This window comes from Manis javanica, chromosome 5 (genome assembly GCF_040802235.1).
Source record: "Manis javanica isolate MJ-LG chromosome 5, MJ_LKY, whole genome shotgun sequence".
Taxonomy (NCBI): domain Eukaryota; kingdom Metazoa; phylum Chordata; class Mammalia; order Pholidota; family Manidae; genus Manis; species Manis javanica.
The window spans coordinates 51,937,708-51,961,894 of record NC_133160.1 but is presented as its reverse complement, the minus strand read 5'-3'; the positions used below and the strand labels follow the sequence as shown (position 1 = coordinate 51,961,894).

General features: G+C 34.3%; 1 protein-coding gene across 3 annotated transcripts in view; it reads right to left on the bottom strand.

The window, feature by feature from the left end:
- The window catches only part of CLGN (calmegin), a 71,393-nt gene that overhangs the window by 21,901 nt on the left and 25,305 nt on the right, over positions 1 to 24,187 (bottom strand). For all 3 annotated transcript variants that reach the window (XM_073237020.1, XM_073237019.1, XM_036998763.2), the window contains 7 exons: positions 24,034 to 24,186; positions 21,682 to 21,755; positions 20,964 to 21,022; positions 15,618 to 15,759; positions 11,722 to 11,803; positions 10,143 to 10,335; positions 7,085 to 7,274 (listed from right to left, as the gene is read on the bottom strand). In XM_073237020.1, coding sequence (XP_073093121.1) covers positions 7,085 to 7,274; positions 10,143 to 10,335; positions 11,722 to 11,803; positions 15,618 to 15,759; positions 20,964 to 21,022; positions 21,682 to 21,755; positions 24,034 to 24,177 — 884 coding nt within the window. In that variant the 5' untranslated portion in view covers positions 24,178 to 24,186. The remainder of the gene's footprint in view (positions 1 to 7,084; positions 7,275 to 10,142; positions 10,336 to 11,721; positions 11,804 to 15,617; positions 15,760 to 20,963; positions 21,023 to 21,681; positions 21,756 to 24,033; position 24,187) is intronic.

Sequence of the window (24,187 nt, the reverse complement as noted above, 5' to 3'; positions counted from 1 at the left end):
GACTATCATTTAAATATGATGGCGGGATTAAACAATTCCCAGACAAGCAAAAGCTGAGGGAATTTGCTTCCCACAAACCACCTCTACAGGGCATCTTACAGGGACTGCTCTAGATGGGAGCACTCCTAGAAAGAGCACAGAACAAAACACCCAACATATGAAGAATGGAGGAGGAGGAATAAGAAGGGATAGAAGAAAAGAATCTCCAGACAGTGTATATAACAGCTCAATAAGCGAGCTAAGTTAGGTGGTAAGATAATAAAGAGGCTAACCTTGAACCTTTGGTAACCAAGAATTTAAAGCCTGAAATGGTAATAACTAAATATCTTCCAATAGTAACCCTAAATGTAAATGACTGAATGCACCAATCAAAAGACACAGAGTAATAGAATGGATAAAAAAGCAAGACCCATCTATGTGCTGCTTACAAGAAACTCACCTCAAACCCAAAGACATGTAAAGACTAAAAGTCAAGGGATGGAAAAACATATTTCAGGCAAACAACTGCAAGAAGAAAGCAGGGGTTGCAGTACTAATATCAGACAAAATAGACTTCAAAACAAACAAAGTAACAAGATATAAAGAAGGACACTACATAATGATAAAGGGCTCAGTCAAACAAGAGGATATAACCATTCTAAATATATATGCACCCAACACAGGAGCACCAGCATATGTGAAACAAATACTAACAGAACTAAAGGGGGAAATAGACTGCAATGCATTCATTTTAGGAGACTTCAACACACCACTCACCCCAAAGGATAGATACACTGGGCAGAAAATAAGTAAGAACACAGAAGCACTGAACAACACAGTAGAGCAGATGGACCTAATAGACATCTATAGAACTCTACATCCAAAAGCAACAGGATATACATTCTTCTCAAGTGCACATGGAAAATTCTCCAGAATAGACCACATACTAGCCCACAAAAAGAGCCTCAGCAAAATCCAAAATATTGAAATTCTACCAACCAATTTTTCAGACCACAAAAGTATAAAAGTAGAAATAAATTCTACAAAGAAAACAAAAAGGCTCACAAACACATGGAGGTTTAGCAACATGCTCCTAAATAATCAATGGATCAACGAACAAATTAAAATAGAGATCAAGGAATATATGGAAAGAAATGACAACAACAACACAAAGCCCCAACTTCTGTGGGACGCAGCAAAAGCAGTAATAAGAGGAAAGTATATAGCGATCCAGGCACACTTGAAGAAGGAAGAACAATCCCAAATGAATAGTCCAACATCACAATTATCGAAATTGGAAAAAGAAGAACAAATGAGGCCTAAAGTCAGCAGAAGGAGGGACATAATAAAGATCAGAGAAGAAATAAACAAAATTGAGAAGAATAAAACAATAGCAAAATCAATGAAACCAAAGCTGGTTCTTTGAGAAAATAAATAAAATAGATTAGCCTGTAGCCAAACTTATTAAGAGAAAAAGAGAATCAACACAAATCAACAGAATCAGAAATGAGAACGGAAAAATCATGACAGACTCCACAGAAATACAAAGACTACTATGAAAACCTATATGCCAACAAGCTGGAAAACCTACAAAAAATGGACAACTTCCTAGAAAAATACAACCTTCCAAGACTGACCAAGGAAGAAACACAAAAGTTAAACAAACCAATTATGAGCAAAGAAATTGAAATGGTAATTAAAAAACTACCCAAGAACAAAGCACCCAGGCCGGACGGATTTACCTTGGAATTTTATCAGACACACAGAGAAGACATAGTAGCTATTCACCTTAAAGTTTTACAAAAATAGAAGAGGATGGAATACTCCCAAACTCATTCTATGAAGCCAACATGACCCTAATACCAAAACCAGGCAAAGACCCCACCATAAAAGAAAATTACAGACCAATATCCCTGATGAATATAGATGCAAAAATACTCAATAAAATATTAGCAAACCGAATTCAAAAGTATATCAAAAGGATCATACACCATGACCAAGTGGGATTCATCCCAGGGATGCAAGGATGTTACAACATTTGGAAATCCATCAACATCATCCACCACATCAACAAAAAGAAAGACAAAAACCACATGATCATCTCCATAGAAGCTGAAAAAGCATTTGACTAAATTCAACATCCATTCATGATAAAAACTCTCAGCAAAATGGGAATAGAGGGCAAGTGCCCCAACACAATAAAGGCCATATATCATAAACCCACAGCCAACATTATACTGAACAGTGAGAAGCTGAAAGCTTTTCCTCTGAGATCAGGAACTAAACAGGGATGCCCACTCTCCCCACTGTTATTTAACATAGTACTGGAGGTCCTAGCCATGGCAATCAGACAAAACAAAGAAATACGGAATCCAGATTGGTAAAGAAGAAGTTAAACTGTCACTATTTGCAGATGACATGATATTGTACATAAAAAACCCTAAAGACTACACCCCAAAACCACTAGAACTGATATCGGAATACAGCAAAGTTGCAGGATTCAAAATTAACACACAGAAATCTGTAGCTTTCCTATACACTAAGTGAACCAATAGAAAGAGAAATCAGGAAAACAATTCCATTCACAATTGCATCAAAAAGAATAAAATACCTAGGAATAAATCTAACCAAAGAAGTGAATGACCTATACCCTGAAAACAACAGAGTCACTCTTAAGAGAAATTAAAGGGGACACTAACAAATGGAAACTCATCCCATGCTCGTGGCTAGGAAGAATCAATATCGTCAAAATGGCCATCCTGCACAAAGCAATATACAGACTTGATGCAATCCCTATCAAATTACCAACAACATTCTTCAATGAACTGGAACAAATAATTCAAAAGTTCATATGGAAACACCAAAGACCCTGAATAGCCAAAGCAATCCTGAGAAGAAGAAGAAAGTAGGGGGGATCTCACTCCCCAACTTCAAGCTCTACTATAAAGCCATAGTAATCAAGACAATTTGGTACTGGCACAAGAACAGAGTCACAGACCAGTGGAACAGACTAGAGGCTCCAGACATTTACCCAAACATATATGGTCAATTAATATTTGATAAAGGAGCCATGGACATACAATGGTGAAATGACAGTCTTTTCAACAGATGGCAATGGCAAAACTGGACAGCTACATGTAGGGGAATGACACTGGACCATTGTCTAACCCCATATACAAAAGTAAATTCAAAATGTATCAAAGACCTGAATGTAAGTCATGAAACCATTAAACTTGTGGAAAAAAACGTAGGCAAAAACCTCTTAGACATAAACATGAGTGACCTCTTCTTGAACATATCTCCCTGGGCAAGGAAAACAACAGCAAAAGTGAACATGTGGGACTATATTAAGCCGAAAAGCTTCTGTACAGCAAAAGACACCATCAATAGAACAAAAAGGAACCCTACAGAATGGAAGAATATATTTGTAAATGCCAGATCCGATAAAGGCTTGACATCCAAAATATATAAAGAGCTCACATGCCTCAACAAACAAAAATCAAATAATCCAATTAAAAAATGGGCAGAGGAACTGAACAGACAGTACTCCAAAAAAGAAATACAGATGGCCAACAGACATATGAAAAGATGCTCCACATCACTAATTATCAGAGAAATGCAAATTAAAAGTACAATGAGGTATCACCTCACACCAGTAAGGATCACCACCATCCAAAAGAGAAACAACAACAAATGTTGGCGAGGCTATGAAGAAAGGGGAACCCTCCTACACTGCTGGTGGGAATTTAAATTAGTTCAACGATTGTGGAAAGCAGTATGGAGGTTCATCAAAATGCTCAAAACAGACTTACCATTTGACCCAGGAATTCCACTCCTAGGAATTTACCCTAAGAACGCAGCAATCAAGTTTGAGAAAGACAGATGCACCGCTATGTTTATCGCAGCACTATTTACAATAGCCAAGAATTGGAAGCAACCTAAATGTCCATAGGTAGATGAATGGATAAAGAAGATGTGGTACATATACACAATGGAATACTACTCAGCCATAAGAAGAGGGCAAATCCTACCATTTGCAGCAGCATGGATGGACCTGGAGGGTATTATGCTCAGTGAAATATGCCAAGCGGAGAAAGACAAATACCAAATGATTTCACTCATCTGTGGAGTATAAGAACAAAGGAAAAACTGAAGGAACAAAACAGCAGCGGAATCACAGAACCCAAGAATGGACTAACAGGTACTAAAGGGAAAGGGACTGGGGAGGAAGGGTGGGTAGGGAGGGATAAGGGGGGGAAGAAGAAGAGGGGTATTAAGATTAGCATGCATGGTTGGGGGGAGAAAGTGGATGGCTGTACAACACAGAGAAGACAAGTAGTGATTCTACAACATTTTGCTATGCTGATAGACAGTGACTGTAAAGGGGTTTATAGGTGGGACCTGGTATAGGGGAGAGCCTAGTAAACATAATATTCTTCATGTATGTGTAGATTAAAGATAACAAAAAAAAAAAAGAAAGAGAAGGGGTATTACTCCCTGATAGGATAAAACTAACTGTAAATCAACGATTAATGCATGCTTTAAATATCCTTAATTTTGATCACTTAAAGGGTGTCAGATGTTCGGCTATGGAAGTACACTTTTCTGATAATATTCCTTTCTCTTAAAAAAAAAAAAGCAGTTCCTGTGTGGTGACCTCCAATGAGTTCTACACAATGGTATAAAGGGCATATCAAAGTGTGAGCAAAGGGTCTGTTTGTGTTTATACAGAGGATCAAAGCCTAATTTGGCTACCCAGAAAATGAACTAAGATACGATATGAAGAAGAACTTCCAATATCAGCACTCTCTGGAAGAGTCATACCAGAAGATGATCATCAAAAAACCTCAACAAAGATCCAGGCAATGCTGCAGTTGTAGCTGCATCCATCCCACCGGTTCCTGGACTTACCATTGGAATGAAGAAGGAGATATCTAAGCTGGCGTGTGCTTTCGGTAAAACAACAAATTTGACTGGATCTATACTGTTGGAACTCAACCAAGAATTAGGAGAAGTGCAAGTTGTAGCACTCAAAAATCTTACAACTACAGACTATCTACTGTTAAAAGAACATATGTGATGTGAACAGTTCCCAGGAATGGGTTGTTTTAATTTGTCTGATTTCTCTCAGACTGTTCGGGTAGTTGGACAATACCCATTATATCATGGACGGGTTTTCACATATGCCTAGGGTGCCTAACCGAAAGTTTCTTGGCTTCACTGGAGATGGATGGTAATTATAGATCTGCTTTGGTTATGTAACTGTATTCCTATTACGTTAATGTGTGTACACAATTTAATTAGTAGTTTAAAACCTATACATGCTTAAGTTACTCTACAAGAAGATACGTCAAAGAAATAATCAATCTTCCCATGCTTTCTTCCGTCTGCTACCTCTATAGCTTTTCTTCTTCCTTCCTAATTACAACCCTTAAATAGAATTTGTGCCTCATATCGAATTCACTGAGTATCATAATTCCTCCAAGTGGTAAAGATACCTCAAGACAAATGCTGGGCATAGAAGCCACAGGGCATAAATCTGCAAAGAAGTAAAAAGCTAACCTTTTCAAACGGTATTGCTTCTCTCTCACTTTTCAACTTTACATTTCCCTGTATGGCCCTGGAAGATGACTGGTTAGCCAGAGACGAGTAAGATTCCTCAAGGAAGGAACAACCTAAGACAGGCACAGTCGCAGGGGGGCCATCAGGTGAGAAATTGGGGATCAACAGAGGTGAGGTTAGAACCTCACCCCCCCCTGTTTTGAGAGAAATCTTCTGCATCCGTGGATGTTTTGTTGCCCTTGTCTAGCTTGTATTAACACATACTCTACAGACACACACCTGATCATCTACATTTGCTCTCTTACAACACTAAACTATGTTTTCTACCTTTATCTTGCATCTACCTACCACTTCAGCATTTTATTTAAAAAAAAATAATAATAATAATAAAGGGAGAAATGTGGGATTCACATATAAATCAAGTATAAAAATCAAACAAATATTCATATTTGACCTGATTGTTTATAGTTCATAATGAGTGATCAAAACCGAAAGTTTTTGTGATGACTGCCCTTGTACTGTTCACCATGTAAGGACTTATTCACTATGTAAGAATTTGTTCACCATGTAAGAAATTGTTCATTATGCTTCAGAAGATTGGAGACTGACAAGAATTAGGCTGGGGGTGGATTAATGATTGTGCATTGAGCATTGACTCCCCTATACAGAATTTTATTGTTGTTAACAACCATTTGATCAATAAATATGAGAGATGCCCTCTCAAAAAAAAAAACAAAAAACAAAAGTGGATCTTCTAGCTTTCCACAGTCAAACCTTCAAATGAATGAGTTCTTGTCAGCAGCTTTACTGGAACCTTATGAGACAGCCTGAGCCAGAACCACTTGCGTAGCCACTCCAGGAACCAATTCAGCTGCTAAATTTTTGGTTAATTTGTTACACAGCAATAGGTAACTAACATGGTGAGTTAAATACTAAAAGACAGGTAATCTATTTTGCAAAACCATAATAAAGAGTAATCCAATTTGCTGGAATAAAATAAGGGTCTTAGGAATACAGGTAATATGGAACTGAAAACTTTTCTTTAAAGGAAAATATTCATAATCCTGTAGAATGGAAATAACACAAACACTCAGCTAGAGAAAAAATTATGGTGAAGCAAACTGGTAGGAGTGGATCCTATATATCCTCTAAGGCGCTGATGTTATGCTATTTTAAGCCAAGTAATTATTAACTAAAAAGACTGCAAGTATATAAAATATGCACACACACACATGATAAAGATCAAACTGGAATGAAAATTAAAGTGCTGGTGTTTGAGATTTATGGAATTTTTTCCCCATAGTATTGAACACATAAATACTAAAAATAAGTGGCAAAAGGCAACAAAATCAAAATATTAAATTGAAAATTAAGATAAGTAAAAAGCAGGGAAGTGTATTTTAGAAAAGTATTTCACCCAGAAGAGTCAAAATTAGTAGTTTAGATGTTTAAAAGAAAAAATTTCATTGATTGTAAACTCTACTTATATATCTCATTATTTAATTACACCAAATAATGCTTTGCTACTGAGTTCTTTACTTACCAGTCTTCTGGTTTGACAGCAGAAGGATCAGGGATTTTTGCTCTTTCATCCCAGTCATCAGGTTTCTTATCACTGGGATCTTCAATTTCTTTGGGAGGATTGATAGGAGGAGCCACATCCTCCAGTAGGCTTCCTTTGTTTACAACTATTTGATCAATTAATACTTCAAATGTGTCATCTGGATTCATCACTAAAGACCAAGTCAAATTTATTACATTTATCATATTGATACACATTTTAAAGATAATCTCCTAAATAATCGAATTACCTTAAACTTCATGGTCAAAATTCTCTCTCAACTTGGAAAAGGACTTACCAATGTATTAAATCAAAACATGCTGAAATCACTAGATATCATGCTTTCTAAAATCAGAGATTGTAAGTAACAATAATTTAACAAAGTGTTCCATTACTTATCAAAAAATACCCCACAGTTTTAACTAAATCTGGGCCTCACACAACCAAGTCAGCTTCAGTCTTTTATAGTTACAGATGGAATACAACCCAATTGTCTTCAGTACTTAAAAAAAAAAATTGACCATCTCAAACTTAAAAAGTTGCAAATACACTATAAAAACTAAATATTTTTCCTGAATCACTTGAGAGTGTTACTGACTTCATACACATAATCTCTGAATGTTTTAATGTGTATTTCCTACAGGGACATTCTCCTACATAACCCCATGCAGGCACTAAAAGCAGTGAGTTGATGATACATTCCTATTATTTCCTAGAAATCTTTGTAATTTCCTAGAAGTTGGCCTTCCTTTTCAACAATGCATATACTGTAGTGTAAAATATCTTAAGGTTGATAGGAAATATTCAAGCTTACACTTCGCCATTTGTTTGGAGGTAAGTTCTAGCTTTCTACAAGTCCCCAAGCCAAAAATTTCACAAAGGATTCCCTTATCCATTGCAATAACAAAATAATAGCTCTTTCCTCCTTCTGTAAACATGAGTGGGGGGTGGGTCAGAGGGTAAAACTTTTATCTTTAGAAAATAACTGCCTAACATTTGATTTCAATAAGCTGAGGGGGTAAGACCTGTCAATAAATGCCAGGATCATCCTAACTTAACCAGTTAAGCGGGCTACCACTTTCTGAAGAAATAGTTTTGAAGTAATAATCTCTGGAGGTTTCAGTCACAACAATGCCAAATTATATACATCAAAATCAAGTACTGCGAAGTATTTACAAACTCAAGTAAGAGAAACATTCAAAATTTTCTCCCTTCTTTCTCCACTATTTCCTCTTCTATGACAGCTGAGACTATAAAATTATGTTACTACACAAAGGAAAAAAGTCAAGATTGAAGCTGAGCTAAGTGCAAAATGTACTAGAACCTTCTAACTCAAAAAATGCATTTCTCAAGAAAAATCTTGAATGTTCTGAATAAATCTTGCAACTGAAATTGATTTTTAAAAATTTGTTAAAACAAAAAAGCTCATGACAAATATGCATATGTGAAAAGATATCTTTGTCTAAACCTTTTGGTCAAAAAAATTTCCATTTAGAAAACTGTATTAAATATTTTAAATGACTCTACAATAAAAGATATTGGCATATAAGGTTCTTAGTACAGAATGTTATAAAAATATAGTATTACAGTTTTATTAAAAAGAAAAATATCATTCAATAACCTTAGCACAACAAAGGTTGTGTGTATAGCAGTAAGAAAACAAATGTTTAAGAGTCACTTGAATTTTAATTCCAGGCCTACCAGTTACTATTATTTCCTAAAGCAATTTACTTAACCTGAGTTAAGGTAAAACATAAACTGCTCACCCCACATGATGGATATAAAACAAAGTGCCTATCATAGAGCACAGTACATATTGGGTGATTAATGAAAAATCTTTTTTTCTGGTATTTTTCTATTTACTTACATAATTTGCCATAATTGGCCATCATGACATGCCTCCAATTTGAAGCTCGTTTTTTTTCCCCATCTTAATATTATAAGCAATTCTTCCCTGTTGCTGAACATTTTCATAGTTATCACTTTTATTGTATATAAAAACCGTGCTGTAACATGCTGTTTGCCTTAAATTTACATATTTTCACACATAGGTCATTTTCTTTCTTCTGTATTACTGTCTGGATAAATTCTTGAAAGTGGAATTGTGGTTTCAAAGCACATAAACCTCTTAAAGCCCTTTGATATATACTGCCAAATTGCTTTTGGTCAGGTTTGTACAAAGTCTAATTAAAGTCTTTTGTTCTAATTTCTCATTATTTCTACAATTTACCTTATGTTCCCCAAAACATCCAATACTATTTTCCAATTTCAAAAAAAGCTCTTTGATATCAGTGCTGACATTACAATTAAAATGGACTATTGATTTGGCAGACAAAATGAATGTTTCTGTAGCTGCAGTGTTTGGAAAGAAAACTGAAATAGCTTAGCCTCGGTTGGAGTTGTCCTGTTAGGTTCTGACATGCTGTGATTTTAAATAATCATGGGTGGACCAAAGCTCTGTAAGTACATGGACTTGGGAAGAGGAAAAACAGTCCCTTATCATGTTCATCCCTCTCACTGTCTGCAGATTTCTGTAAAGCTAAGTACATTTGTTAATATATGGTTGCTCAATATTTTTCCTTTCAGAATTTAAATATGTGCTACAAACACCATGAGGCCGGACCTAACAATAATCACAATTGTCTAATCTTTAGAGCTTGGCATTAAGGACTTTTTCCTCTTTGACCTTATTTTCCAGTTTTCTATTCTTACCACATCACTAATGTCACAGTGCCTAAAATATCCTTTCCCTCTTTTATCTTCCACATCCTATCTATACACTTCAGAGACCAGTTCAAATGGAACCTCCACTAAGTTTTCTAAGTAGTATTTCTTTTAAAGTCTTAATGTACTTCATCTGTACTTCTCAGACAGCACTTTTCTTTCAACCTGTGCTGTAATTATAAGTATGTATGATTCTCCTAAAAACACAACCTCCTTACGGGTAGGATCCATGTTTGTTTCTCCCAAAACGTTTGCCATGAAAATATCTGTAGTTAGAAAATATTTTTGAATTAATGAATTAGTTAAAAGGATATACCAAGGGTATAAAGATGAGTCTTCCTGTCTGTAAAGAACTTTTTAAGATCTACATCTGGAGGTTTGGCATGTTTCTCTTCAAAAACTCCAGTTTTTGGATGTTTATGTCTGAAGATAAAATGAAGTTTATAATCTTCTCCACATTTATCTGGTCCAAACATAATGGTATAGGATGTTTTATCATAAAAATTTTCCTTCAAAGAGAGATGAGTGTTGGGATTAGTCCAGAATTAGAATAATTAGTGAATCTGTCTATTCTAGCCACTTGGGTAGAGTTTACAAAAATGTATTAATGCTGATTTAGCAAAGAAATATTTGACACAAGTGACAAAAAAGGATGTGGTAAGATGACAAGTTTTATTTCAAAATAGATTTTTTTAAATGTATAGACTACTTCCTGAAGATGTAGGAGAGAAGCTGAAACCTCCCCCAGAAACAAAATATCTTTAATTACTTTATATAAATCTATATTATTAAGAAAATTAAGCATAGAGAAAAGCATACTTATGACCTTATGACTACAACTATTAGCCACTATTACTCAGAAATGACACCAGAAAATGAGATGACCCTCTTGAGTACAGAATAAAGAGAGATTCAGACACAAAAACAAGAGACATGATGCTTATTTTACTACTAGTAATTTCTCTTTATTTGGCAAGGCCTTCTGATTAAGAGTGTGGGATCTGGAGTCAAGTATGGGATTCAAACCCTACTATGGCCACTTTAGTTGTGTATGGCCCTAAGCAAATGTCTTATCCTCTCTGTAGTTCTGTTTCACCACCTCTGAAGTATGGAGATAATGATAGGACCCACATTTTAAGGTTTCTCAGTGCTTAGAAAAACACTTGGCATTTTTATCATCATTATCTCTTCAGGTGATCAACTTATAATACCTAAAATAAGAGCTTCAACACATACTACAAATGGTGTCTCCTTACCTGATCCTATAATAATAGTACATGAATCCTTTGATCCACATTTCATAGCCTATGCATAACCATGCATTCTAACAAATATTTTGCTGATGTCTCATTTATCTTTTTTCTGTTATATGCAGAAACCTTGACAGTCTATTAGGAGAATTCTATAAGAAATGTCTTCTCCAACCTTCAAGTGGTCTTAATACAACCTGTTTCATCATGAAAACATGTTTAACCTGTTATTTTTGTGGACTGCCAACTCCCGGATTGCCCCCCTTTTCTGTATGGAACTTTGGTCATTTCATTTTACTGCTTTGTTCTGTTAGCTTACTTCTCTGAACAAACTTTTGATTCTTACTGTGTAAAGAAAATAACTCTAAGATGATCTTTGATATTTATAAGCACCATGTCATTTTTTATTTATAGACATGGTAAACTTTTTTTTGTTGCTAAAGATTATAAAACTGATGCCATCAAGTAATACAGGCATATATGAAATTTGAAGGCACACTGTAAAAACTATATAAACTCATGTTGCATTAAGATTTTTTAAGTTCTTTTGGATTTCAGTTGAAAATGAAAATTTGTTTTATCAATTACTCCTTAAAAATACTTATTAACTTTAATAAGGTTTTCTTAAACATTAAAATATCATACCAGATTCAAATCATCAGTGTCTGCTAGGAGTTTAATGTATGCACCTCCACAATCAATACCATCTTGAAAATTTACTTCATATCTAAATGAAGGGAAAAAGAATCATACTGCTGATAAATAAAAATTACTAACTGCTTTTCAAAATCTAATTTATTACTCTCAATTCAGTTAAACATAAATGTTTTACATTATTAGAAAGCTTATATAAAGCATATCCACAACCTATACGGAATATGCAGATAGACTTTTTCTAGCCACAACCTTAAAATATTAAAAATAGAATGATCATAATAAACTACAGAAAAGCCAACCAATTTGGTGAAATAATAATTATTCCCATCAAAAGTGGAATTAATAGGATACTCTGACTAAAACTAAAATAGGAAAACTTCAATTTCAGATAAGGTGCTCACTAAATATATTTCTTTATAAGCTAAAATAGAAAGACTATGAGAACCATAGGTACAGTGAAAGATTTTTAAGAAATTGCTAATGCCCTTAGATACCCAGTTCACCATTAATTTGTCATCTACACCTAAGCCATGTCAAAACATTGTACATTTAATTAAATATCCCAGCAAAGAGACTTGATAATCTCAAACAACAACCTAGAGTGCTTTAGACCTTAATGCCAGGAGATATGGGAATTATAGTAACAGCTATAAGAGTGAACTGACAGGAGCGTCTTTTCATGGATTATAATACTATGTAATTCTCAGTAAGTTTGTTTTGTTTTGATTCAAGGAGCTAGCCTTGTTTAAGCAATGATATACAGACATACTGAACTGTACTTAAAAGAGATTTTTGGTAAACTGATGAATTACATGTGACAAAAATGTTAATGAGAAAATAGCTGTCAAAGTGGAAAAATAGAACCAAAAAGATTATGATTTGGTTTAATTAAATTAAAAGGAAAAAAGGTGAAAATTAAGCAATAGGAACTAGTGATAATTTTAGTGACTGTAGTTTAAAATGTTTCTGAAGAAACTCCAGTGACAAGAAAGTAAAAAAAAAATAGGATATAAATCTTTGGCAGTTTGAATGCAATTAGTGTTTATATTTTGTATTGAAAAAAATAGAGGAAATAGACTAAAATTTGAAGTGATTATCTCTAAGATAATGATTTTTACCCCCAACTTTCTACTGTGCTGTATTTCTCAAGATCTCTACAATAGTGGTTGCAAGCATATATAGTTAACATATGGTTTTGAACTGTGCAGGTCCATTTCTATGGGGACTTTTTACAATAAATAAAAAATTTTGAAGATTTTTCAACATTTGAAAAAACGTTTTCTTTTCTCTAGCTTACCTTAAGAATACAGTTTATACCACACAAAATATGTGTTAATGGACTATTTATGTTATTGGCAAGTCAACAGTAGGCCATTGTAAACTTTTGGGGGAGTCAAAAGTTACATGCAGATTTTCTGCTGTGCAAGGGGGTCAGTGTCCCTGCCCACTGTTTTGTTCAAGGGTCAACTGTAAATTAGAGTCAGAAAGACCTGATATTTATTCTTGATTCTGCCACTTACTCTAGAAAACCTAGGGTAAAGGCAAGTTATGTAAGCTCTAAATCTCTATTGGCTCATTCATGATATAGGGACATTGCCCATATCTACATCAGAAAGGATTATGATGATGATTAAAGGGTATCATGCACAGCAAGGCCAAATAAATGCCACGAAGTGTTAACTTCTGTTATCATTAGAAGAAAGGTTTTATTCTATTCTTTTTCATTTTTTAAATAAAGGACAATCAGTTTTCCTCAAAGCCTTATCAATGTAGCTGACAAAGAAATTTTGTTCATGGAACATGTCTTTAAAGACAAGTAAAAGAAATGGTACATAATGTGAATTAAAGGTAAATATTCATTATTTTAGATAAAATCAAATATTTTACACTTAGCTGTATTATAGGTGATTGAAGGATAAAGTGTTCTATGAAAAGGTAAGAACTAGAAAGAACAATTTTGTTTTTCTCTATAAATGTAAACAAAGCCTTGTTGTCCTATTATGCCTAGAGTCAATCACTCTATTTATTACACTGCAAACTTTGAGTTTCTGAATCATTAACTTGTGCCTAGTATAAACAATTCACAATGGCTTAGAGATTAGTGAAATGTGTATCATATAGCTTGACTGTTGCTAATCTTAAATCATGGGAAAAACGAGGACATATGCAGAATATATATTAACCATATTTTCCTTAGGTTATCATTTCCCAAACTGTTCCATGAAATAGTAACTGTTGGGGGGAAAAAAACTTCTGTAGTCAAATATGTTTGGGAAACACAGCATTAACGTTAAAAACTGGTTTTTATGTGTAGAACTTCTGTTTTAATGGGCAAACATGCTTCCTGGTATCTGAGATTAGGATTATTCTTAGTTTCTAAAACTTACATGACCACCTAATGCATAGTAACAGGTACACACTTGGGAAAAGCAGCTATAAAGTTATGTCATAAATCTACAGTATTTACAGTAGTTAATATGAAATTTATTTATCCCATTTCATTTTATCAATTTTGAGAGAAGATAAACATTCACTCTCTTATGAACTATTTTCCAGCATATCAAAGACAGCTATTCAGTTCTTCTTGGTCCTCCTTTTCCTTTTTCAAGATAATAATTTCATAATTGCTTTAATAATTTAGACTTATTATCCAATTTTTGCTTCTAATATTGCAAGCTATCTTTGCTTACTTGCCCAGCAGTGATTTATGCTTTCTGAAAAATATTAAATTTGATTCATTTTACTCTGGAGAATTTAAACTTTATATTATTTTCCTTCACCTTTTCATTTAAGCCAGAAAGGGTCAAACAGAAAGTGATATTATATTCACCTAATTTTCAACAGAATAATAGTACTTTGAAACTTTCAAGAAAAAAAGAAACCTTGAATAATGATAAATATCAAGCTCAAATATCAGTCTCAATAAGTACTTGTAATATTTTTAATTTGTTTAATAGTAGTGTACTCGTTACCAACACTTAATATTTTAAATTTACTGAAATGACAAGCCAAAGAATCATAATTGAAAAATTAAACCAATCACACCAAAAGTCATTTAAAAAATTTTTCTAAAATACAAAATAGCATTTCAGTTATACCATGTAGGGACATATTTAACATGTTAACAACAAACCAAAGGGGTATTGGAGTGATTTAATTTACAGTCAATAATATTTCCTTATGTTGTAATTAACTTTGGACAGCCAAACCTTCAAAGGTAGAAAGTAACATTTCCTTTTCTTTGTTTTTAATTTGAATTTTATTGGTTTTATAATTGTATCTGGATAGATTGATTTTGGTTTTCTACCAGTATAGGTAAAATAAGCTTGAGGTACTTATACTTGATTTTATGACAGTATATACTCAAGTTCATTACTATAAAACTAGTTTATGTCACATTGTTGGGGAGGGGAGGACTGCCTGTGAAAACAAGTGCCCTCTAAACAGGGTCCATGCTTGAAACACATTAATCTACATATGCATTTTCTTTTTTAACTGAATTGCTATCTTGGAATCTTATCACTGTTTTAACAGCAATGTTTACAGTTGTTTCCCTTCTGAATATACTGAGGTTAATATCTTAATAGCAAGTAATTTTAAGAGAAGAGTTAAAAAAATGGTGATTTTAGTATGCATTATATAGTTAATGTGGCAGAATTGTTTATTGTACTATATATTATAGGCTTTTTTTTTTAAACTGCTTTTTACTTAAAACACCTCAGGGTGTTTGTGTGTATACAGTACTGTGTATTTAAGTAAAACTGAAAAGGAAAATCTGGATTTTTATGACCATTTTATACCCATTATAGCTATCTTCAGAAGTCAAATTATACAAAACTCATACAAGTATCAGAAAAAGTATTCAAAAACATAATAAAACTTACTGAACTATCAAAGGTTTATCAGCAAATTTGAAGGGCTTTGCTAATATAGCAGATATTGCATGGTGCTTTGCTCTAGATTTTAATACCAGTCCTCTGTCACCTGGTACTCGGTTTTCTTTCAATTCTTCTATTTCCCATCTTCCTAAAATAAAAAGCAAGGCAAATTAAGCTAAAGCCAAAAGCAATGACTTAAGAATTATTCATCAGCAGTGGCAACACTTCCAAGAAGGCTTATTTGTTTTAAAATAAAAGAAATTTTTAAATCAAGAAATATATCTGCAACTGTATGTATGCCTGTTCTTCTCTTATGAAAGGGTTCATTTTCTTAGGTAAAATTGTGGAAAGTAATAAAAAACAAACACTACAGCATTTGATTAAAGCACTTCTAAAACTAGCTTAGCTGGGATTTCTCTGAAAGACTTTTTAATCAATGAAATTACAAAATTGCTTTTTCTCATAGAGTTTATCAAGACTTATTTTTAAAATGAGATATTTTAAAGTTACATAGGACAGGAGACAAAGAGCATCCTCAGCACAAAATGAGCAGTTTGCCTCATTCTATTTATTTTGAAATATCTGGTATTCATCAGCTACTTTTCTTACTTTGCAGAAGTTATTGTGGGGAATTAAATTTTATTTTGAAAATTGTATGCCCAGTAAACATGAATTGCAGCCACCCTTCCCAGGCTAAGCCGGTCAGCTCTCGAACTTTTGGCCAAGAATGGAGCATGTACAAGATGAGCATTAAGCTGTAACACTGCCAAGTTAACCCTCCTCTAGGCTGGAACCTCCCATGTTTAAGATCAGGAAGCACCAGAAATTAGATCACAGGCTATATATAACACAAAGCTAGGTGGACTGATTATAGCCCAAAGTCATACATCAGGACTTCTCTCCTTACTTCTTTCTAGAAGTGAAAATAACCAACTTAGATTAATTTGGATAAAATGTTCTAGTTTTGAGAATAATAGGTATTGCCTATTCTAAGGAAATTCACCTTAGCAAAAACAGGCTTATTTTCCAGTACTGTGCACACTTGAAATATTTATCAACAGGTATTTTTGAATCACTGTTTCTCTTTATTATTTTATTTCTATTTAAAAAACCACAACAGTGCAAGAACCTGAGCAGTTATGAATTAGAGAGAGGTATTTTTTGGTCTATCATTCTGCAGACTTTATTGGGCTTTTACAAATGTATTTAAAAAACTTTTCAGGTTTCTTTTCCTTCCGTCCTCACAGTTTAGTTATATTTTTCTAAAAAAAGATGAATTTATTTGATTTTTCTTCTCTCACATTGATGATGTATTCTATTATTAGTAGTAGTAACCTACAGTTTTACGAAAACAAAAAGGTCTTTTTTTAAGATTGGCAACTTTAGGATTTTAAGGATATTTGTAGTAAAGGATTTTTAAAGCTATGCTGACTTTTTGCAATTACACACATACATTTATCAGCTGTGAAAAAGGTACTATTCAAAACCAGGCAAAGACCCCACCAAAAAAAGAAAATTACAGACCAATATCCCTGATGAATATAGATGCAAAAATACTTAACAAAATATTAGCAAACTGAATTCAAAAATATATCAAAAGATCATACACCATGACCAAGTGGGATTCATCCCAGGGATGCAAGGATGGTACAAAATTTGAAAATCCATCAACATCATCCACCACATCAACAAAAAGAAGGACAAAAACCACATGATCATCTGCATAGATGCTGAAAAAGCATTTGACAAAAGTCAACATCCACATGATAAAAACTCTCAGCAAAATGGGTATAGAGGGCAAGTACCTCAACAAAATAAAGGCCATATATGATAAACCCACAGCCAACATTATACTGAACAGTGAGAAGCTGAAAGCTTTTCCTCTGAGATGGGGAACAAGACAGGGATGCCCACTCTCCCCATTGTTATTTAACATAGTACTGGAATTCCTAGCCACGGCAATTAGACAAAACAAAGAAATAGAAGGAATCCAGATTGGTAAAGAAGAAGTTAAACTGTCACTATTTGCAGATGATATGATATTGTACATAAAAAACCCTAAAGACTCCACTCCAAAACTACTAGAACTGATACCAGAATACAGCACAGTTGCAGGATACAAAATTAACACACAGAAATCTGGGGCTTTCCTATACACTAAGAATGAACCAATAGAAAGAGAAATCAGGAAAATAATTCCATTCACAATTGCATCAAAAAGAATAAAATACCTAGGAATAAACCTAACCAAAGAAGTGAAAGACCTATACCCTGAAAACTATAAGATACTCTTAAGAGAAATTAAAGATACTAACAAATGGAAACTCATCCCATGCTCTTGGCTAGGAAGAATTAATATTGTCAAAATGGCCATCCTGCCCAAAGCAATATACAGATTTGATGCAATCCCTATCAAATTACCAACAACATTCTTCAACGAACTGGAACAAATAGTTCAAAAATTCATATGGAAACACCAAAGACCTGAATAGCCAAAGCAATCCTGAGAAAGAAGAATAAAGTGGGGAGGATCTCACTCCTCAACTTGAAGCTGTACTACAAAGCCATAGTAATCAAGACAATTTGGTACTGGCACAAGAACAGAACCACAGACCAGTGGAACAGACTAGAGACTCCAGACATTAACCCAAACATATATGGTCAATTAATATTTGATAAAGGAGCCATGGGCATACAATGGGGAAATGACAGTCTCTTCAACAGATGGTGCTGGCAGAACTGGATAGCTACATGTAAGAGAATGAAACTGGATCACTGTCTAACCCCATACACAAAAGTAAATTCAAAATGGATGAAAGACCTGAATATAAGTCATGAAACCATAAAACTCTTAGAAGAAAACATGGGCAAAAATCTCTTGGACATAAACATTAGTGACTTCTTCATGAACAGATGCACCCCTATGTTTATCACAGCACTATTTACAAGAGCCAATAAATGGAAGCAACCTAAGTGTCCATCAGTAGATGAATGGATAAAGAAGATGTGGTACATATACACAATGGAATATTATTCAGCCTTAAGAAGAAAACAAATCCTACCATTTGCAACAACATGGATGGAGCTAGAGGGTATTATGCTCAGTGAAATAAGCCAAGTGGAGAAAGACAAATACCAAATGATTTCACTCATCTGTGGAGTATAAGAACAAAGGAAAAACTGAAGGAACAAAACAGCAGCAGCATCACAGAACCCAAGAATGGACTAACAGTTACTAAAGGGAAAGAGACTGGGGAGAATGGGAGGGTAGTGAGGGATAAGGGCAGGGAAGAAGAAAGGGGGTATTGTGATTAGCATGTAATGTGGTGGGGAGGAATGGGGAGGGCTGTGCAACACAGAGAAGACAAGTAGTGATTCTACAACGTCTTACTATGCTGATGGACAGTGACTGTAAGGGGGTTTGTTGGGGGGACTTGGGGTAGGGGAGAACCTAGTAAACATAATGTTTTTTATGTAATTGTAGATTAATGATAACAAAATTATAAATAAATAAATAAAGGAAAAAAAGGTACTGTCTAGCAGTTTAATTTTATAAAACTTGTGACAAGATAATTATTCCTCATTAGCAAGAGGTTTTCCCAACTTCAAATAAATAATAGCTTTTTATTAACCATTTACCCAAATTCTAGATACAACCAGGGAAAACAAATCCTGATGTAAATAAATCTTCAAAAAGAATTCACACAGTTTTATAAGACATCATGAAAGTTGGTGACTTAAATGACTGATATTTATTAAACATCTATACTTCTATTAATAAGGTAACTTTAAATACTTAAATATGTCTACTCCAAATGCAAATACTGTATCTCAGTCCAATGTATGCACGTTTGCTTATTCCTTAGACTTTGGAATGAGTTGTACTCAAGTGGCACTTGACAGAAGCCATCTAACTGTTGTGAATACAAAATATCCTTGCAAAGAAATCTGATACTGGTCTCAACTAACCACTAGAAAATACTGCTGTTATCAATATCCAAAATACCATTTTCAGGATCTAGACCTTTCAGACATTCCATATTTTTCAGTTGCTTTCAAGAAATTGAAAAAGCCAGAAACCACAGTAAATCTAGTATGCTAGAAAATTGTTTTTGTGGGTATTTATTTATGTTTAATAAGACTACAGACCAAACTTGGGTGCTTAAGAAGTCTGTTTTTTGCTTGCTTGTTTGATTTGTAATTTTAAGCTGAAGAAAAAATTCATTTTAACACTAAAAGCCACTTTTGTCCAGCAATAATTAGAGACAAACTCACTCATAAGACAAGACCGTATCTTAATTTTTAGGGTAACTCCCCATCAATGAATTCTTCTAAAATATGAATGTTAAGCAAGTATCTGCCCAATGTTCTTGGGCAAAAAAAATTGTAAAGTAACCTAAACATATATGTTTTAAGCCAAGCATTCTGTTTGATAATGTGTATTTCTGTGGGTATATTTTAAGTAATGTTCTATCTCTGCAGACTACCTGCTTCCCTAGGGAAAATTATTCTTTTCTCTAAAAGGATTTAGATCAGATGCTGTATTGCTTGTTTTTGTATATTGTAGAATATTTTTGGAGTACATAAGCATTTGTTGGGATGGAGAACACTGCAAAGGAAGACATGCAAAAACAAACTATGAAAAGCAAGTAATCTGACATTCTACATATGCTGTTATCTACTGTTCTCATATAACTGCCTGTTGGGGTCTGAGTGTGAGGTCACATCCTTACAGATATGAGGTCCCCTTAGAGAGAAAATTCCCACTACCACTTTGAGAAGAAGCTGACCTTGCTTTAGGATATAACAATTGAGGAGGAGGAAGAGATTCTTTTGTCATACTCCAGGAAAGTCCAGGGAAGAAAAGATGACCCTTGCATATGGGACAGTTCTCCTAATAGCAAAGCCTGAAGATAATCCTACCAGAGACCCAATTATAATGGATGTAAGACTAGGAATGTGGGCTCCAGAAGGAGCCACAGATATTTGTAGCTCTCATAAATTATCCTTCTGCAAGGAGAATCTAACCACAGTCATAACTTGATCGAGGTGTGCCCATGCTTGGGATGCTGCAATAGCAGCCTTAGAAGTGCAACTTCAGGAAATGCAATGGCTCACTGTGGTGCAGTGAAAATCCAGCTTTTCAGTGTTAGAAAAGTGGGTGGTGGCTTCAGTATGGATCAGCCAGGGACTTCCAGAAATAGAGGAAAGCAGACAAGATAAAAGACTGAACATTCTATTGTGAAGCCAGATGGGGCCTCAGAGCCCATAAATTTAACAGAAATACAATCTTAAAAGCTGGTGAACTCTGGGTCATACTGGCTATATAGAGTATTTAAATAAATATTTTACCATCATATATAGAAATCTCCACATCTGTATCATCTTTCTTTGCTTTTGATAAAACCCACCTACAAATAAAGGTGAAAGCAAATATATATCATTACAAGTAAAAACCAGCAATTTAGTTACAATACATATTAGATACACAACAAAAGATTACACAACAGTCACTTCTCATTCAAAAACAAATAAATACTTAGAGACTAAATAAGGTTGCATACATATAATCCTCAAGGCTAGAGTTAACTCAAATTTGGTATCTGCAATTTACTAGCTATAGGGCCATAGGAAAGATACATTAAGTCTCAGTTTCCTCACCTGTAAAATGGAGGTAAAGATAGTACTTAGCAACCTGCTTAGGACAGTGTCTAGCATGTAATAATCAACAAATAATAACTTTTATTGCCTTAACCATTATTGAGCATGGAAGAGTAACTTGAATTTGTCATCTATAATTAAATATTAATATCTGTCCTAAGGAATGAAGACATGTTATAAATTTTCACTTTACTTTTATAATTCATTTGTATTTTCTTTAATATAAATGAATAACTGAATTAAACATTTCTATCAGTAACAGAATGTGTTAAGGTCCTGGCTAAACATTGTCAAATAAAGCACATCAACATTTTTTATAATTCTGTAGTAAAGGACATTTTCATAGGGCAATAACCAGTAACTTCAAAAAAGCTAATCAATTCAAGCATTTTCTTGAATGAATACTCACCCAGTCAACCTTCCACTATCAAAAGTTTCTGTAAAATATACTTCTCCTATAGGTTGAGGTGTCTTGTATTTAATCTAGAAAATAAATAGATTTTTAAGAGTCTAAAATTGTTCATCTTCACAAATATTTGAAATGATCTCACTGGTTCAGAACCTAGTATGTATATTGTACACACAGGTAATTTAGATAAACTGACCTGGTCTCATGTCAAAACCTTGTATTCTATCAGTGATAAGATACAAGAGAATATAAGAGATACAATGATGGAGGAAAAGTACTATCTGTGCAAAGAGAATACACTGATGCCTTCTAATACAGGAGGAATGGGAAGAAGTCATTAGAGAAGGCCTCATGGCACAGTTGACATGGCCTTGAAAGAACTCTAACAGTGACAATATTTGGAGATAAAATTTGTTAGAAACAAAGGAAATGGCATGACCAAAATCAAGAAAGATGAAAAACCCTGTAAGCCTGTGGGCTAGTTTAAAATTAACCCTTATTTCACATTACACATCTAGAGGAGGATGATACCATTTTGAGAGATTAGGAACCCAGAGAAGAAAAGGATCAACAGAGAGAGAGAGAGCACTGCAAAGCCATTATCTGCAAAGCACTATTCCAAGTGCCATGGCAGTGTGAGCTGCTGTGATGATGATAATGATGATGTGGCAATGGTGGGAATATGGTGGGTCTTTCAATCCTCATACGTCTGAGAGAAGTACTATTATTTTATCCATTTCACATATGATAAAACTGTAGGAGAGAGGCAAAGTAACTTACTCATGTCACACAGTTAAGACACTTGTAGATATGAGGCCAGGCTATCTGGCTCCAAAGTACATACAACTTAACCACTACACTATATAGAACACACCAACAAAATAATTTAAAAGCCTAAAGGTAACTTATTGACAAATCATTAAAATGTAGTTTGAGTTGATGATGAATGATTTTGTTCAACAGGCCAGTCTAGGTCCTTTCTGAATCAGCTTTTCTGATTTTGTCTATTTGGTTAATTAGGAGATTTTTTTTCTTTCAGCCTTTAGAAAAAAGGATGCAGCAATACTATTTCTATTTTCACATCTCCTACCCTGCCTAAGGGAGGAAAATAAGTAATTAAAATTCAATAATTACTAACAGGATCAAGACCCTGCTCTCACAGTTACTAATCTTCTATGAAGTTTACTCAATTACAACCTTACTATTCTCCATATTTTCATGGATTGGCAATAGGGTCAGTGGTGTTACAGGAGGCTTCCTTCTGTTAGAGCACCCTTTTAATCACCAGCACTTGATTTTGCCTTTTATTTATACTTTACCTATTACATTACTTGTGCTATCAAATTAGAAGCATCAAAAATTGTTCTTTCCTACTCCTTACCATCTTTTCAAATTATCCCCAAGTACAGTTAAGAGTGGTGGCCATCTGCCAATCCTTTTGAAGTATAACCTCAGAGGCCCTTGTGGTAGCTGCATCTAAGTCAGCCATTAGCACTTTGATTGCTTACTTTCTGTGGATCATAGAACAAAGTTTTGAAAGTAATGTCCTGGGGAGCTTAATATTCAACCAGAGAAAGAATATTCACTTCCATCAGCTGAACAACACTTACATAGGCAAATAAAAACTCCAAAAGGAAGTGAGGCAAAGGATTCTATAAATATATATTATTCTCCTTGGCCCTTTGAGCAGTGGCTAGTAAATGTAATTGATGCTTTCTCACCACCAAAATATTTCTGAAAAAAAATGTTCTGGTTGTCCCAGTTTTAGATCTGATTATCTGTCAATGTAAAAGCTCTTATGGATTGTCAAGATGTACAAAAATCTCTGGGAAGTTTTTCAGACTTCTGTTAGTCACCACATCTTAGCAATTCTAGGACAGTAACACAGGCGAGCCTTACTGAATGCCTACCTCATCATCACTTCCCTTTCTAGTTCATCCTCCTCTTAAACATTTCTTTCCTCAGATAAATTTTAAAAAGCTACTTACTGCAATTCTAGGTAAACTACAAGCTATACCACCTTTTCTCTTACCTGAGGAGAGTTGGCAGTGTCAGAAATAAGACTGAAAACTGGAAGAACTCAGTCCTCTTTAGCCTACTAATGAACCCCTATTTCAATTGCAAAAACCTTCCTCATGTTTATTTGGTAATAAAACTGTTAGGTGTCATACACAAATTTCTGTGGGACATGAGCACTCTAAAAAACACAGAAACAAATATAGGAAAAATGCAGTGTTTTTCTATTTATTTAGAAAATGAAGACCAGTAGAACTGAAGTGAATCTTAAGAGATCAGTCACTACTGCATACCCTATAAAGGAATAATTTACATCTCATTTTTCAATAACCTTACCTCTGAGGAGAGTTCACCTTCATTAGCATCAATTTCTTTTGAATTTTCCTCAAAGTCTTCCATCTCAACACCATCATCCATAAATTCTGCATTAACTGAGATTACTAAAAGACCCAAATATAGCCAAAAGCCTTGGAAATGCATATTGATTATC